This window comes from Marmota flaviventris, chromosome 9, assembly GCF_047511675.1.
Source record: "Marmota flaviventris isolate mMarFla1 chromosome 9, mMarFla1.hap1, whole genome shotgun sequence".
Lineage (NCBI taxonomy): Eukaryota > Metazoa > Chordata > Mammalia > Rodentia > Sciuridae > Marmota > Marmota flaviventris.
In genome coordinates, this window is record NC_092506.1 from 1,600,413 (window position 1) to 1,617,422 (window position 17,010).

The window sequence follows — 17,010 nt, forward strand, 5'->3', positions numbered from 1 at the left end:
TCCACAGTGCTTCATGCCCACCAGGCAAGGGCTGGGTCCTTGATCTTGTGCTAGGACTGACAGCAGGACCCACCTGGCCACCCCTGGGCCCAGAGGGCACTTGCCCCTGTTTTCTGTTCAGCCCAGGCCCTGGCTGCAGCAGAACAATGTCCCCAATAGTCCCTAACAAGAGTTGGTACAGCAAGGCTGGGTGTCAGTCTTCCTGTGCCATGGGCCCCAAAGTCCCCCTGCACACATCTCTAGTGGGAGCCCAGGGAGGCTGCCAGCCAAGCGCCTGCCCTAGCCCTCCAGAGGTCCTGGGCTGGGTCTGTCGGGTCCCTGGAGGTAGGAAGGGCAGCTGCAGGTCAGCCTGATGCCCAAGACAGCTTCGCTGTGAATAGCTCCCTCAGGCCTGCCCAGCCCTGGGGCGCCCACTGTACGCCTGTCCAGGACCCCTGAGGCCTTCCCAGCTTGGGGATCCTGCAGTGGAGCCCCAACCTCATCACCTGCCCCCAGCCCTGGGCCTTCTGCCTAGTGCCTCGGCCACCCCTCCAGCTCCTGTAGGGGAAAGACAGGCCTCTGGGGAAAGCTCTTGTTCAAGGAAGGAGACTGAGGGCTAGTGGGTGCAGCTGCAGGGACAGGCATTGGCACTGTGACCGGGGCAGGTCCAGAGCTCAGGCACCTCAGGTCCCGTGAGTGGGGCCCAGGCCAGCCTGGGTTTGGGTACCCTGCATGGTGAGGTGTCGGAGCAGTCCCCAGAGACAATCAGGGAGGGAGGCTGAGCCTGAGGAACCCAGGTGTTCTGGGCTCAGGTACAGCTGGCCTTGGCCTCGTCCCAGTGGTCATCACCCACAGGGCACAGGAGGGGCACAGTGGTGGCTACCAGGAGCAGACTGCAGCCAGAGCTTGGCCACAGATGTCACAGAGCCATGGAGGCCATCCCACCAGGGAAAGAGCAGAGGGGCCTCGGAGATTGGTGAAGAAGAAGGAGGCGGGACGCTGGGACCCCGCTCCCAACGGGCAGGACTCGCCTCTCTGGTTTAGGCAGACTCTGAGGGAAATTTCTTTTCATTTTAAGGCAAAGGAAGATTTTCGGCAGCCATGATCGGGGTAGGCAGGGAAAGCAGGGAGCCGAACGGGCAGACGCCCCCGAGCCCATGGAGTTGGGCTGGAGGGTGGATATATGGACGCCTGAAAAACCTTCCCATGAACGAATAAGTGAAGCCACTGAGACCTGTGGGGCCAGACCAGGCCAGCAGGTGTCAAAATGGGCCCTGCTCTGAGCCCACACCCCCCCATGCCAGGTGCGCCCTGAGGCCCACGCGGTGATTCTGGGTGTCCCAACAGGAAGAGAGTACGTCCCCAGAGAGCAGGGGCCAAACAGGACAATTCCCGCGAAGCTCCTAGCCAGCACATGGCCTGTGGGGGTCCTTGCCAGGTTTGCATTCTAGAAAGATCTCAGACAGAGAGGAGGAGGACGGGAGGGGGAATGGCATCCAAACCTGCGCTGTCACCCCGGGAAGCAGGTGGATGGAGACACTGGAGCAGTTGGGTCCCCAGAACCTGGTGGCTGTGGGAGACGTGGAGCCAGGTAGGTGCCATTCTCCAGGGCTCCAGAGGAGGCAGGAGCAGCGTGGGCCTGTGGGCTCGGGGCCTGCGGGGGTGGCCGGGGGCGCAGACCAGGTGTCCTGGAGACAAGGGGCACGACTTGGCAGATGTGCTGGGCGAGGGCAGGAGGAGGCAGGGAGGTGAGGGGAAGGGGCACACCTACTGGGGTGGGGTGCAGGAGCCTGGAGGTCAGGGAGGAGGGCAGGCCACAGATGTCACAGCTGACCTGTGCCTGGCCACATGCCGAGGGAAGTGGACAAGGCACATAAAACCATGCTTTCCACATCGTGACTCCCAGAGACCAAGGGAAAGAGGGCTTAGTGAGCAAGGCCATCAGGAGTGCGTGTGTGGACGCGTGTGGGTCTGCACACTCAGGTTTCTCCTGCTGGACACGCAGGGGCACAAGGGCGGGTCTCCAAGACCGTCCCCTGCCAAAGGCACAGGCTCCCTGGAGACACAGCTGTTGCAGGGGCTGGGTAGGAGATGCACAGAAGAGTCTGAGTTCTTTTGCACCAGGAAATCCATAAATGGTCCAAACAAAATAAAATAAAGCAGAGGGTCACGGGTCACGGGACAGAGCCGGGGTGAGGTAAAGTGGCGCTTCAGTGTTCCCCTGCTGGTGTTGCTGAGTGCGGGGGTCTTCGCACTCAGACTGTAAATCTTCAAGGAGGTTAGGAGCGGTCAGGCACAGAGAGCGGCAGAGGCAGAGAGGACCACAGAGGGGACATGGGGCGGGTGTGGGTGCTGGCACACGGCTCCTTGGTACCATTCTCATTCCGGAAACTTTCCTGTAAACTTGAGATTATTACTAAGTCAAACTTCTCCAAATCTTAGGCTATAGAGTTCTTAAGCAACAACGGAAAAAAAAAAAAATAAAGCAAAAAGCCAACAGGAGTCAGTGGATGGGACTTCAGAGGCCAAGATGTGACAGGAAGGTGCCACCGACCAGGGAACCGGGGCCCAGGTGAGGCTACGCCACGCTGCTCTGGAGGACCCAGGCCTCTGCCCCACTCTGGGGAGCTCCCGTGTGTTCAGAGGAGGCCAAACTGCTCAGTGGACCTCTTGGTCATCCGGAGGGGTCGCCACCTCCCGGGACAGCAGGAGCAGAGGCCACACACTGGACAGAGCGAGGGCAACAGGGTCCTTTGGGGCACAGGTAGGACCAACGGCAGCAAGGTCTGCTGGTCAAGAGGGAGCCAGCAGTGGGTCCTTCCTTCACGCTGAGCACCCCCCAGACGCCCACGGGCAGTGGCACCTCAGCCACTGGATGCCAGGACGCAGACCAGGCTCTCCCTCCTTCTCCAGTGACCTGCCGCCTCTGTGTTGTCTGGCCCCCAGTCAACAGCTCCCCTGGGCCCTGGCCGGCGTGGGGAGCAGTGGCTCTCCTCCCAGGGTCTCACCCACCTCCTTGAAGCCCGCTCCACACAGACGGCACAGCCTCAAGTGGAGAACGGAGGCCTGGCTCACAGGACAGACCCGGACCCCCAGGGCCCACTGCCCTCGCCTGCTTGGCCCCTCCTGGGGCCGCCCCGCCTGCCTCCGCCGGGTCCCCTCCCACCCAGGCCCCCAGCTCTGCGGTCTCGCGGCATCTCCCAGATCTTCCCCGCTCGCTCCTCAGCTGTTTGGTTCTGTCCCCCACTGGAGTTGGGGACCTGGAGCTATTCCCTGTGTCTCTGATGCCAGGGGAGGGGCTGGCACACACCCCAATACCCCGTAACTTCCCTTCCAGCAGACAAGTCCCCAGACCCCGGGTGGGGCCGGGGGTTCGCGTGTCCGTCATCCACAGTGTCCAGGGAGAGTCCCCAGCTTGCAGGGCTGGGTGTGGCTGTGCCGGGCAGCCCCTTGGTGTCCTGGCTGCGACCAGCAAGGCCCTCGGCTCTGGACAACCATCTTCAGCCACACGGCCTCTCCTCTCCTCGTCCCTGTCACCCGCTTCCTGATCACTCCTGTCATAGCCAACGTCCCTTCTCTGACTCAAAGCCTTCCTGGCCCGGAGGCTGCATCCTGCCCACCCTGGGAGACTGCACCCTGGGACCCCCACCTCCACCTCTCCCCTCCCAGGTCGGCCTCGGAGGCCCTCCTGCCCAGGCCCCTTCGTGCCCAGTACGGGTGTCTGGCACTACCCCAGGCTGCTGGGGTCAGGGAGGAGCCAGAACGGGGCAGACAAGGCACAGCCCAGGCCCCACTGCCTGGTCCTTCTCTCTGTTCCCACCAACCCAGCCCCAAGCAGAGGCCTCAGGGCAGAGCCCAAGGAGCAGCGACCCCCTCCACTGGGGCCTGTCCTGGGGACCTGTCCTGTGGCTGCAGCTCAGGTGCTGCGTGCAGGGGAGCCAATCTCCCTGCCTGTCACTTGGCTGGGCCTCTCTCCCCACTGCACCAAGCTGTGGAGAAAGCAAGGCCAGACTCCCCTTCACCCCAGGGCCCTTGACGCATGCCACCGCCCAGGGCACCTTCTAGGATGAGCACCGTCCGATACCACTGTTTCCTCTTTGCTCCGCTACCGCCCCTTGGAGAGCCTCTCCCACTGTCCGCCAACTGGTCCTCACCTGTCCCTAAATCCACTGGCCGCCCTCTGCGCTCGTCCTACTGACCTTTCAGCCTGTCCACTGAGTCCTGCCTCTCTTGGCCCCCACCCCTCCTCGGGGTCTCCTCACTGGGCTGGGCGGTTCCTGCCTGTTTTCTGGGGGGCAGAGCAGCTGTCAGCAGGAAGGGCCCACCCCCAGCCCTGCCCACCACGCTAGGTCCGGAGGGAGGGCGGAGCCTGGGGTCCTAGGGTGACTGTGGCGGAGCCCCCTCCCCAGGTCCTGGCCTGAGAACACTCGGCAGGGAGAAGCTGGCCTCTGAGGTGCGGGACTGCTTGTTACGGCAGCTCATCTTTCTTCCCTGACTGACCTGACTCTGTGTGAGCTCCCGGCAGTCACAACAGCAGACCCAGAGGGCTTCAGCAGCAGACAGCCACCACTGTCCCTGTCCTGGGGCTGGAGTCTGGGTCCAGGTGCCGCGGCGTCTCCTCCCCATGTCCTCACGCAGTCCTCGGGGTCTGTCCTGATGGGCCACCTGGTGACGCGTCTCAGCCTGATCACCTCTTTAAGGACCTGGCTCATTCTCAGTCGTGTTCTAAGGCACGGGGTGAGGGCTTCGTCCTGGGCATGTTTGGGGGTGCAGGCCCGCCCTCCAGCCCCCCAGCCCAGCTCTTCCCAACTCTGCACGACATCCCACCTCAGAGGCCCTCTCCTGGGCCTGAGCCCCTCCGCGTCCCTCTGCTGCTCTGTCCTGCGGACACTTCCGTGAGCGGCCAGGTGGCTCTGGCTCTGTGCCCTGTGGCTTCCTGGCTCCCAGGTGTGGCGCTGCCACCTCACCCAGGCCCTCTCGCTCCCCCAGGACAAGCCACGCCACAGACACCCGATAGCCTGCCCGGTGAGGCCAGAGCCCCCTGGCCCAGGCCGGAGCCCTGGCACCCACTGGTGCCCTGCTGCTCAGGATGCAGTCACGGTTCTGCCACCCTCCCCTTGTGTGGTGTCCACGCCTGGATCCCGTCCCCAGGTCCTGGGCTCTCCTCCTGCATCACCCCATCCACTCTGACCCATCTTGCCACACCTGCCCCTCGGCGTGTGGCCCTGACGCACTGCCCCATGTCCCATGGAGAGGGCCCATGTCCACTCCTGCCAACAGAAGGCCAAGCCTGGGATTAATAAAGGACAGCAATGCCTTTCCCCCAGTTCTGAGAGCTGAAGTCCAGGGCCAAGGCTCTGGCAGATCTGGGGTTTGGTGAGGGCTCTCGGGCAGCTTGTCTCTGCAGCCCCACGTGGCAGAGGGCAGAGGGCGGAGGGCAGAGGGCAAGGGACGCATGGCCCTGGCCAGTTCCCCTCCGCCGCTGGGCTGCTGGGATCCTGGAGGAGCAGGGCCTCCACGTGCCCCTCAGAGGACCTATGGCTGCTTCCCTGCTCCCCCGTCTGACCCTGGGGACCCAAGCACTTAGGCCACAGCACCTCGCACCTGCCACCCCTCTGCCCACCTCGAGTGCCCACCTGTCTCCCAGCCAGGACCTGGAAGTCTCTTTGCCGCATCCCTCTGCCCACAGGGTGGGGCGGTTCCTTCTCCTCAGCGCCTCTTGGAGCCCCCCCACGCCCCCACTTGGCCCCACACCCCTGCCCACTTCAGGACTGGTCCGCTGTCTGTCCCCTGCTCAGCCATGGGGACAGCTGCAGACGTTGGCTTCAACCAGCTCCTCTCCTTCAAAGCATGGTCCCGGGCCCTCAGGCTCCACCCAGCTCTCCCGGGCCCCAGGCCACCTCGCCCCACCTGGTACGCTTTCTGTGTCACTCCACCCAGACCATCTGCGCGTCCCTCTGCCCCACCACGTCATCTCCCACTGCACCGGCACCTGGGCTGCCCTCTGCCCCTCGCACGTCCCCTTGACCATGAGCTGCTTGCTGGACCCTGCACCAGGGCTGAGGAGTGGGTGGAAGTGGCAAGGTCCCGCCCCCCACATGCTGCCTCGGGGTTTGGGGAGGGAACGATTCCCAGTGAAGCAAAGTCGTGTGTGAATCTTGGGGTGATGCTCAGCTCCCAGGGCCTGTCCCTGAGCCAGTTCCCGAGTCCGCCACCAGCACGGAGTGTGCCGCTCAGGAGCTCACGCGGGTGCCCGATGGGTGATGGTCCCACCTGACACACTCCCCCGTCCACCCGCTGGTCCAGGTGGAGTGGTGACAGGGCGGCGGCCAGGTCCTGGCTGGGAGGGAGGAGAGCAGCCTGGTCTGCGGGTGGCTCTGGCTCTGAGTGTGGACAGTGGGAGGCCTGCAGCTGGGCGCTGGAGAAGAGGGCGGGTCCCGGAGGCAGGTGGCATCCACAGCGAAGGGCCTGAATCTGCAATGGCTGGACCGAGAGCCCAGGGAGAGCAGGGCTTCGGCGGCAGGAGCCCGCCTGCTCCAGGATTCAAGGAGTGGCTGGGTGGGGTGACAGGAGACACTGAGCTCTGGCTGCCACTTCCTCTGAGAAGCAGGAGGTGGCCAGTGTGGTCTGCTGAGAGTGACGAGGGTCCAGGGGCCTGTGGCTGGGGTGGCTGCACATGGCCCCAAGCATCCTCATGGCAGACCAGTCCTGAAGTGGGCAGGGGTGTGGGACCAGGTGTGGAGGACAGGGAGGGCAGTCCCAACCCCCCTGGACAAGCAGAGGGGCTTCCAAAGTTCCTGCAGCGCCACAGACGGGTGGGACCGGGTGAAGGCTGGACCTGCAGGCGTGGGCCAGCCCGTCCCTCCCAGCTGCGAGGGCTGTCTCTGCTCCTCGCGACCCTTGGTTCCTTGTTCTGTGGACGTGCTCCCTGTGGGTGTCTGAGACCAGATTTCCCCTTTTCACAAGGACACCAGTCATGCCGGCCTGCCCTGGTGACCTCACCTTCTCTGATACATCTGCAATCACCCTATTTCCAAATATGGTCACCTCGCGGTCCTGGGTCGGGACTTCAGCAGACATAACAGGAGGGGGCAGGCTCCACCCCAGGCCTGGGAGGAAGTTTCTCCTTCAAGGGCTGGGGTCTGGCTAAAGCTTGGAGGGTAAAAACTGCCATCTCAGATGGGGTTAAAAAGTAGGTCCAGTGGGGCACGGTGGCACATGGCTGTAGAGGCAGGATGATGGCAAGTTCAAAGCCAGCCTCCTTTAGCGAGGCCCTAAGCAACTTTGTGAGACTCTGTCCCCTAATATTGAAGCCAGATTTACAGATAGGTAGTTAGTGTAGTTAGGTAAATAGGGTCTAATATCCAGTGAGATAAAGAAAATGGAGGCCATTTTCGAGAATGGAGTCCAGGAAAGCAGAGCAGCACTTGGGGAAATTGAAATGTTAATGTCCCCAAGGCCAAGCCCATCCATTGGAACTGTTAATGAAGCAGCTCCCAGCAAACAGGGAGGGGCTAATCCAAAAGCCGCCCAGGCCCTTCCTGCCCAGATGACTCCTCCAGCCCACTGTCCCCCACCTGTTGGGCCTTCCCACCTGCTTGCTATCACTGAGAGATGACGGGAAACAGGGCAGGAGTGTGGGAAAGCTGGCTATAAAAGAGGGATACCTCCCCTTCCACGGATTCCGCCTTTCGGGTCCCCTTCTTCCTCCGGGGAGAAGTCCTTTCTGCTGACCTTTAATAAAGCTTCCACTGTCCACTCTCCACGGGCCTTGGCCTGCTTCTCTGGTGTTATACTTCAGCATTGGGGAAGCGAGGACTCCTCACCGGTCCACAGCGGGAACAAGACCTGGGGATGTAGTTCAGTGGTGAAGCACCGCTGGGTTTAACCTCCTGAACCAAAAGAAAAAAAAAAAAAAGTGGGTTGGACTGGGCAAGTCACAGTGGGCCTCCAGGTCCTAAGGGTCTGCATCCATTTTCTGTTGCTGTGACAAAATGCCTCAGATTGGGTAATTCATGAAGCACTGAGGTTTGTTGAGTTCAGGGCTCTGGAGGCAGGGAGGTCCAAGAACATGGTGCTGAATGTTGGTGAAGAGGTGGTGCTCCTTCATGGCATGCAGAGGCCATCACAGGTGAGACACAAACCTAAGAGAGACTGCTGAGCTATAGGACAAAATCTCCTTCAAGATGTCCCTGTAATTCCCTGACATGCTGTCCTGGGGACCTGCTTCCAACACATGCAGGTAGGGGACATATTCAGGCCACAGGACTCTTCCCTCGGGGAGGCCCTGCCTGGGTCTGGGCCCTGAGGATGCAGAAGCTGGTCCAGCCTTCCAGCAGTGACGAGGAGAGGGAGGACACGGGCCACCACCTGACCATCCTCTTCAGTCTCACCACAGGACACTGGCTGGGGCAGAAGCCTGCTGACCAGGTGCCTGGCCAGAGGGAGGGGTGACTGGGGGCTGCCATTTGGGAGCCCACGGGGACCTCTTAGGGTGGGTTCAGGAGGGGGACACACAGAGTGCCACTGGGCTCTCTCATGTGCCACATGTACTCTCAGCCCTGCACCAAGGGGACTCGGGGGGCCATGAGTGAGGATGAAAACGTCCAGCTGATGTAACAGGAGGGCAGCTGGAGAGGAAGCGGCCACCCCAACGGGGCCTGGGTCTTTCCTGGCAGCCCTGGGCCCTGCCTGGTCAAGCCTGCCCAGTGCTTGTGGCGTGGGGACCCGTGCTTGGGGCTGGCGTGGGCCTTTGCTGCCACTTAAGGTGTGTGCGGGTGGACGGCGGCCCCTGGCCTCCTGGGCCTGTCTCCTACCCTCTCTACCTCAGAGCCCTCCCAAGGCCCGGCAGGCAGGGGGCACAAGCAGAGCAGGCCCGGCAGGCAGGGGGCACAAGCAGAGCAGGCCCGGCAGGGCAGGGGGCACAAGCAGAGCAGGCCCTGCAGGCAGCGGGCACAAGCAGAGCAGGCCTCGGGAACACTTCATGCAGAGGCTAAAGTGCTTCTGCGGTGCTTTAGGGAGGGTGAATCAGCTCCCAATGCTCTGGGGAGAAGCAGCCGCTCACAAATGCACTTGGGGGCCAGGGCTGCTGGCAGGGGCCCTGGGGTGTCGGGGTGTCCTAGCCGGCTGCACCTGCACTGAGTTGCGGGGAGCTGCCGGGCCCCGCCCCTGCCCTCGTCCCCTCTGGTCACCCTGGGTGACGGCAGCTTACTTAACACTTCCTGATGGCTGCTTGGGTTTTAGGGTTTTTCTTTTCCTCTCCTGTTGCAGCAACAGATTAAAACACAACCCCCAGCCCAAGCCATAGGTCCCAAACCTCAACGTGCATCAAGGAGGAAGTGAAACCTAGCAGGGTGGGGGCCCAGGCGGCTGCGCGCCTGCTAGACACACAGAGTCACGGCACACAGTGCGCAGGGATTGGGGCCAGGCGCGAGGACCATGGCAGAGGCTCCCAGCGACCTGGGCTCTGAGGAGCAGGAAGATCTGCTAGCAGAGGAAGGCACAGGGTAAGGGTCTGCGGCCATGGCCTGGGCTGGGAGCTCTGCTGAGGGTAAGAGTCTCGGACAACGCTTACTCCAGGGGTTCCTCCCGGGCCCTTCTCACCAAGAAGGTGGGTGACCCTCGGTCTCCCTCTGCAACTCGGCCTCACTGGGGAGGCCAGTTCCCCCACGAGTCTGTAGGGCCCTAGGTCCAGGGCCAGGACGGCGGGGCTGTGGGAGCCAGGATGTGGCCTGCCTGGCTGCAGAAGGCAGTACCTGCTGTGGGAGGAAGTGAGGCGGGGCGCCCTGGGCCAGGACCCTGGCCTCCTACCCACAGGCCCGTGAGAGAAGCTGCTCTGCCCCGAGACCTGGGAGCTGGCCCGGCCTCAGGAGAAGGGCTACCTGGCCACAGCTCTTCTGGCCATGGTGATGGAGGAGCCCAAGGATGTGGGCAGACACCTGTCCTGAGCGTCAGGCACGGTGCTGGGCAGCTGAGATCTTAGGGGAACATGGGCAGAGGCATGTGGGTCACTAAAAAAGAAAAAAGGACAGACCTCTGTACCCCCAGAGCTGGGCAGCAACGGGCAGGGACGGGGCTCCAGCCTGGTCTGGAGGCAGCAGCCTCCGAGGAGACACTGAGCACCCATCCTGTGCTGGGGTGGGCCTGAGCGTTGGGCCTGGCGCCCAGGGCCCCTGGAGGGCCTGTTGGTGGTCAGGCATGGAGGCCCAGTGGGGCCATGGGCCTGAGTTGCCTGGGATCCGTCTCAGAGGACCTGGGGGCAGGCAGGGCGCTGAGGAGCAGAGGAGCACGTTCTGACAGTCAGGGGTGGGGAGCCCGTGGGGGACTCGAGGCTGGTCCAGAGAAGGACAGTGGGGCTGCTGCCCAGGTGTGTGGAAGGGAAGGAGCCAGACACAGGTGAGGGGAAGATGGCGAGACCCCTGGGGGCCTGCGGCTGCTGCCGGCTGCAGGGCTGCTGGGTAGAGGGTGACCAGCAGGGCCCTGCTGTATGCTGCCGTGTGGAGGGCCCCATCTAAGCAGTAGGGTCTCCACAACCTCGGGTGGTCTTGCCAAGCGGATCCTGGCCCCTGCTCCTGTGCAGATGGCAGGTGGTAGCTCTGTCTGAGCCCACGAGCAGGCCAGAGAGGGGAGCTGGGTGCGTCTGGGGGTTAGGGCGGAGGAGGACTGTCTACCCTCAGCCACTCACTGCAAACGCCAATCTGGAATTGGCTTGTGGGCTACCGAGGGACCCTGACCAGCAGAAGGAGCATCGGAGGCTCAGCAGAGGCCAGGGCTGGCCCTGGCTCAGAACGTGTGAGCCTGGCCCAGGCTGTCAGGGCCACCCGGCCCCTTGGAGGGGCTCCATGCAGCCTTCCTCCAGGTAGGGGCACGTGCAGCACGAGAGGCCATGGAGGGCCGGCACACACCCCGCCAGGTCTGTATACCCCCCCCCCCAGCACACAGGCTGCTGGTTCTGAAAGCAGGGTGACTGGGTGACAGCTGTGTCCCGGCCGGGAAGTGTGTCCTCACGTCAATGCCGTCCCCGGTGCTGGACTTCACTCCTGCCACCTCATACCCATAGAAGGACACAGACTAGGCCGCCTGGCTGGCCCCCCTTCCTCCTCAGCCCTTTCTTGGCCACCCCCCTCCCAGCTGTCTCAAATGCCAGGTCGGAGGGGACAAGGTCAAGGCTGCCCGCAGCGCTGGCAGGCACAGCTGATCCCCAGGCGTCTTGGTGCAGGTCCCAGGGGCCGGGGCTGCCCTGTGCCAGGTCTGTTAGGAGCTGGCTGGAGAGCCAGGCAGACCCTCCTTGAGCCCTGAGGGGTCCGGGGGACCCAAGGACCCTCCCCCAAAGTGTGCAGAGGGAAAGCGTGATATTGACCCGTCAGAATGAAACTGAGACCTGCCGCTGGGTGGGGCTGTCCTTCCACAAGGTGACAGGTCAACTGGGTTTTTCCTCTGCAGGGTGTCAGAGAAGTCCCTGGTACCAGGAGTCGGGGGCCCCCACCTGGGAATCCCCACGAAGGCCAAGGCTGGGCAGGGTCAGCGGGGAGAGCAGGGGAGACCTTGGCATGCTTCCCGTAGAAGCCAGGGGCACTGCTCTGGGGGCTTCAGGACACATTTACCCCAGGCCCACGCAGGATGGCACTGTCCTCCTCCCACTGGGCCTGGGCAGGCAGGTCCCCTGGCCCACCCTTTGGACCCACAGAGCTTTGGTTTCTTCCTGGGGGGACTGTCTCCCTGTCCCAGCTGTCAAGACATTAGCTTGCTTGCCCTTGTTCCTTGGGGGCAGGACATGACATTTACACAGGGTCACAAGTGGCTCTGTTGGGATTTCTGGGTGATGCTGAGGGCATTTTTCCCTTCTGTGCTCCCCAATATGGCCCCTAAGAGCAGGGGTTACCCCCATACTGTGCCAAGTCTTCAGAGGCCACGGAGAGGGGCAGGTGGTCATCAGGGTCCCTCAGGGTCCCAGATTCAACACCTCCAAATCCTGGCGCTCCATGGGGTTGCATGCCCCCAGCCTCACTTATACCAGACCTGACTGTCCTGGCTGGAAGTCACCCATGCCCAAAACCACATGGCAGGGTCCTGCCACCTCCCCCAGCAGACGTCCTGGCTCTCCCCTTGAGCTGTCCCTGGTGCAGCGCTGACCGTCCCTGGCTCACTGCCTAGAAGAGCATCTCTCACGCCCACTGGCGCCTCCCTGGCCAAGCCAAGGGGTGGGAAGGGCAGGGACAGCCCTTTCCTGGGCCATCGGACCCTCTGAACTCCACTTGGAAGTCTCAGGTGTCCTTGGGAGGCCTCTGCATGAGGACTAGGAGTCTACAGGACAGAGCCCCCAGCCCCTGCGCTGGGAGGGGGCCGGGCCCCTATCCCACCCTGGAGGGGGTCTGTGAGGGTGGAAGAATGGGGGCCAGGGCCCTGTTTCGCAGGCTGCTGGGGTCTAGACCTGCAGGCAGCAGCGCCAGGGCTGCTCTCTGAGGGCTCCCTCCGCTCTTCCCCTGGGTCAGGGTCTCAGCCCAGACGACAGGTGGGCCTCTTCCTCCTGCGCCTGAGCCTGTGGGTCACTGGCTTCTCCTCTCCTCTCCTAAGCCCCACCTCTCCCAAGCCCCGCCCCTCCCTGGGTGGATGTCGCAGGCCCCGCCCCTCCCTGGGTGGATGTCGCAGGCCCCGCCCCTCCCTGGGTGGATGTCACAGGCCCCGCCCCTCCCTGGGTGGGTGTCGCAGGCCCCGCCTCTCCCTGGGTGGATGTCGCAGGCCCCGCCCCTCCCTGGGTGGATGTCGCCGGCCCCACCCCTGCTGGTCCCGGAAGCCAGAAGCCCTCCCTCCTGCCCATTCATGGCTTCACCGTCCCCTTACGGAACAATCCTGGATCCCCACTTGGGCAGGGCCAGGGAGGTCTTGGGGACAGAAGGCCTGAAATAGGTTGCCTGACCAGGGTGGCATCATGGGTCTTCAGGAGTCACCCTGCCCTCCACTGCGCTGTGGCCAGCCTGCCTCTGCCTCAGCTTCCCTGGGAGGATGCCGGAGGGTGCCCCTGGGGAAATGCAGGTCTCGGCGGGTGAGCATCTCCACGGGGCAGGGCCTGGGGTCTTTCCCACCGAGTGCTTGGGCTGGCGAGGCAGGTGGGGGCGCGCAGAGCCCCGGACACATTGCTTTTGCTGCAGTGGCTCCGACTGGTACTCCCTGGTGCCCTGCCTCTCCGTGGCCTCAGCCTCCCCATCTGTGACTACTCGGACGCCTGGCTCTCCCACATGGGTCCCAAGACTTGAAAATGCAGGCTTTGGCTTTATCCCGTAGCCCAGTGAGGAGGGTCCAGGACCCTCCTGTTCACAGACAGGAGCGCCTGAGGCTCTGCTGAGCAGATGTCTCCTCTGGGCAGCCTCCGAGTTGGCTTGGGGCACGCAGGGTCCACGCCTCCTGGGCTCCAGCTGGGGTGCCGGGAGCCAGGGTGGGCTGCACCGGGCTGCCCTTCAAGGGAGCTCCACGCCCTCCAGAGTGTGTCTGGGCTGCAGGTGGAGGCTGCCGAGGGCCGGGGTGACCCAGGGGCGCTGCCCAGGCAAAGCGGAGGCTTGAGTTGGTTCTCGTCAAGGTTCCCAGACAGCAGCCCTTAGCTTCCCGCCCTGCCAGCCTCCTGCCTCAGGGAGCCCCTCTTGTCAGGGGCTTCTAAAGACCTGCTGGGAGATGGGCCCGGGGCCACAGGGTGACCACCAAGGGGGATTCCCAGCTGCCCCTGAGGCGGACAGAATCAGGACCTCTGGATGATGCTGTGGTGAGACCCAGATGGGTAGGAGGGGGGACCCCACCCAGGGAGCAGCCCCAGCCCCTTCCCAGGGTTAGCTTCTCTCCAGCCAGCCCTCCTGGCTCCTCAGTGCCCAGGAGCCTGGAGAGAGCCTTGGAGGGCTGTGTGGCGCAGGGTTTATAGGAGATCGGGGATGGGGACAGTCAGGTGGAGGGTGGGTGGAGGTGGGGAAGCCTCTGGTCTTTCCTTGGGGCCAGGACAGTCCTGGCAAAGCTCCTTCTGCTAACTGCCTGCAAGTTAGGAAATTGTGGGTTGGTGGGGAAAGGCCACCACTGACCCCACTGGCTGGCAGAGAGGGGTATCTGGATGCTGGGGAGCAGCCTCTGTCCCCCATAGAGTCCAACCCCCCAGAATGACTAGGGAGGGACTTGGGACTCTGCCCTCCTCAGTGCAGGGCAGGTCTGTAGAAGGCTTGCATAGGGTCAGCCCTGGTACTCCACACCACCAGCCTGGGATCTCTGGTTGCCAGGGTGTGGAAGGAGGGTGCCTACCCACGCACACACACCTACACTCACACCTGCACTCATGCGTGTGTGTGCACCAAGGGTGTCTGAGGTGTCCAGGGTGTTCAGGAGGAACCATCTGCTGGGTGAGGTAGGTCCTCTATGCAGTTCCTTGGCTTTTCCAAAGATGAGCACCGGGATCCCAATCCTGGCAGGTGGGGCCTCAGATCCTGCTCCTTCCTGCCACTGTGGAAGACCAGAATCCCTCCTCCCATATGAGTCTGGGCCCTCCCTCCTGGACAGGACCTCCTCTTGGAGGGTGGTCTCCAAAGAAACCAGGCTGCCTCCTCCTCTCCCCGGTTTCTCTCCTGGAGGAGCTATGGCTCATGATATGAATGGATTCAGCCAGTGTGTTCCACAGGAATCTGGAAAGAAGCCTTTCACATTTCTCCTAGCCCCAGCCCCAACTAAAATCTGACCTTAATGACCACCATCCACCACCTGGCCCTTGCCCCCTGCTTTGGTCCACTTGCCCTTCATTAGAGGTGCTTACTTAGACAGAGGGCTGCACTGAACTGATGAGTGCCCAAGGCATCTGGAGGTTGCTGCCTCGGTCAGTCAGAAGCTTCTCCATCAGAAGCTCCCCAGGAGCTACTGAGCCCCCCAGTCCTTACCTCCTCCACCCCAAGGGACCTCACTGCTCATTGCAGCTCTCACGGAAAGCGTGTGTTTGGGGGATGATGAGAGGGTGTGCTGCTCTTCCCCAGGCTCGGCTCAGCTGCCTGTGTGGTGCTCAGTTTCCTAGGCAGGAAGGTAGGCTTTACTCTCAGGCCATGAGCTCATGAACCATGTCTTGCTCACAGAAGAAATGAAATAAGACAATAATAGAAGAATGAAGGAAGGAAAGTAGGAGGTAGGAACATCTGGATGGATGGCTGGGTGGGCAAATGCATGGGTGGATGGGTGGGTGCATGGATGGATGGGTGGGTGCATGGATGGATGGATGGGTGGGTGGATGGGTGGGTGCATGGATGGGTGGGTGGGTGCATGGATGGATGGGTGGGTGGATAGATGAGTAGATGGGTGGATGAATGGATAGGTCTAGAAATGAGTAAATGAATGGATTGGAATATGGATGCATAGAACAAAAGTATGGAGGTGGATGAGTAGAGAGCTGGAATACAGACAGATAAATGACTAGACTGAAGAATAGAATCATATCTAAAGAGATGAATATATATGAATGAGGGATAGATGGACAGAAATACAACTGGCAGATATAATGAGAGAGCAATGAGTGGAAAGATAAATGTATAAATAATAAATGAATAGCTGGATGAATTGGTGCTGGGCTAACTATTGAAGACATAGATAAGTAAACGGACACCTGTCAATCAGAATGTAGCATTCTTCCTGGAATTGTTTCCCCTGCTGCGCGTGCCGTGTTCCTGCACCTCTCTCTTGTATGTTTTTCTCAACTCTCTTGAAGTAAGCTGCTTTTTCCTTCCCATGAGGCTTTCCTCGACTGTGGTACACAAAATGTCCATCCTCTCCAGAGTTTCTTATTCCCCAACCCAATTCATATTTTCTGAGCATTTGCCATCACATAATATATTACAGTATGTTTACTTATTTGTTTCCACTAAAATGCCAGCATCATAAGAATAGGAACTTTGTTAACACTGAGTCGCCACCCCTTAACAGGGCCTGAAAATCAATATGAATTTGTTGAGTAAACACGCAGACGATGGGTAAATGCGTGATACGTAAGTGGAGAGGTGAATGGAAGCTGGCTGGCTGGCTGGACGCCTGAGCTGGTGGGGGTGGGGAGTGCTTGGCCCTGGTCGAGGTGACCATTCCAGGAGCTATTTTAAGCATTAACTCACTTGGCGGACTATGTGTCAGAAGGACCCACACAGGTGGGTGCACGGCTTGCTAGGATGGGAAGCTGGAAGAAAAGATGGATGTGATGTACAACCAGCCTGGAGAAAGAGAACCTCTAGACAGATCGGTGACAACAGTGACAGAGGAGCATTTGGAGATAGAAGCTTGCATTAAAAGGATAATCCTAGCTAGCCAGACATGGTGAACATATAAACAGTAGTGATGAACACTGATGAGTGGTTGTTCTGTTCTAAAGGGATGGACAGCTTGCAAAATGCTTCTTCTGAGTGTTTTACCTGTATTGAGACATTTAAATATGCAAATGTATGGATGAGTGGGTGGATGGATGGGAGGGTGGGTGGATGGGTGGGTGGGTGGATGGGTAAGTGAATGGATGGGTGGATGGATGAGTAGGTGGATGGATGGGTGGGTGGATGGATGGGTGGATGGATGGGAGGGTGGGTGGATGGGTGGATGGATGGGAGGGTGGGTGGATGGGTGGGTGGATAGATGGGTGGATGGATGGGAGGGTGGGTGGATGGGTAAGTGAATGGATGAGTGGATGGGTGAGTGGATGGATGGGAGGGTGGGTGAATGGGTGGGTGGGTGCATGGATGAGTGGGTAGATGGGTGGATGGATGGCTGGATGGGGTAGATGGGTGGATGAGTGGGTGAATGGATGGATGGATAGGGTGGATGGGTAGGTGGGTGGGTGGGTGAGTGGGTGGAGGGATGGATAGGGTAGATGGATGGGGTAGATGGGTGGGTGGATGGGTGGGTGGATGAGTGGGTGAATGGATGGATGGATGGGGTGGATGGGTAGGGGGGTGGGTGGGTGGAGGGATGGATGGATGCCTGCTTAGTGGACCGATGTAAAGAGAGGCAGATGGACATGGGTATAGAAGGCTGGATGGCTGGATG

At 61.3% G+C, this 17,010-nt stretch overlaps 1 protein-coding gene and 1 long non-coding RNA gene across 5 annotated transcripts in view; one reads left to right on the top strand and one right to left on the bottom strand.

The window, feature by feature from the left end:
• Positions 1-1,062: 1,062 nt before the first annotated feature.
• On the bottom strand, positions 1,063-9,897 carry LOC114106566 (uncharacterized). Of its 4 annotated transcripts, XR_011708454.1 has the most exons (7): positions 9,583-9,897; positions 7,714-7,871; positions 4,807-7,201; positions 4,480-4,704; positions 4,179-4,267; positions 1,751-2,375; positions 1,063-1,667 (listed from the first exon to the last, which is right to left on the bottom strand). It is a non-coding gene; the product is annotated as an uncharacterized lncRNA (long non-coding RNA). The 4 variants fall into 4 exon arrangements; XR_011708453.1 differs by lacking the exon at positions 1,063-1,667 and having other exon boundaries at positions 2,090-2,382; XR_011708455.1 differs by lacking the exons at positions 1,063-1,667; positions 4,179-4,267 and having other exon boundaries at positions 2,090-2,375.
• Positions 9,292-17,010, top strand: part of Lsp1 (lymphocyte specific protein 1) — a 33,752-nt gene continuing 26,033 nt past the window's right edge. Inside the window, exon 1 of the mRNA XM_071615947.1 lies at positions 9,292-9,485. Within this exon, the coding sequence (XP_071472048.1) occupies positions 9,418-9,485 (68 nt within the window). The 5' untranslated portion in view covers positions 9,292-9,417. The remainder of the gene's footprint in view (positions 9,486-17,010) is intronic.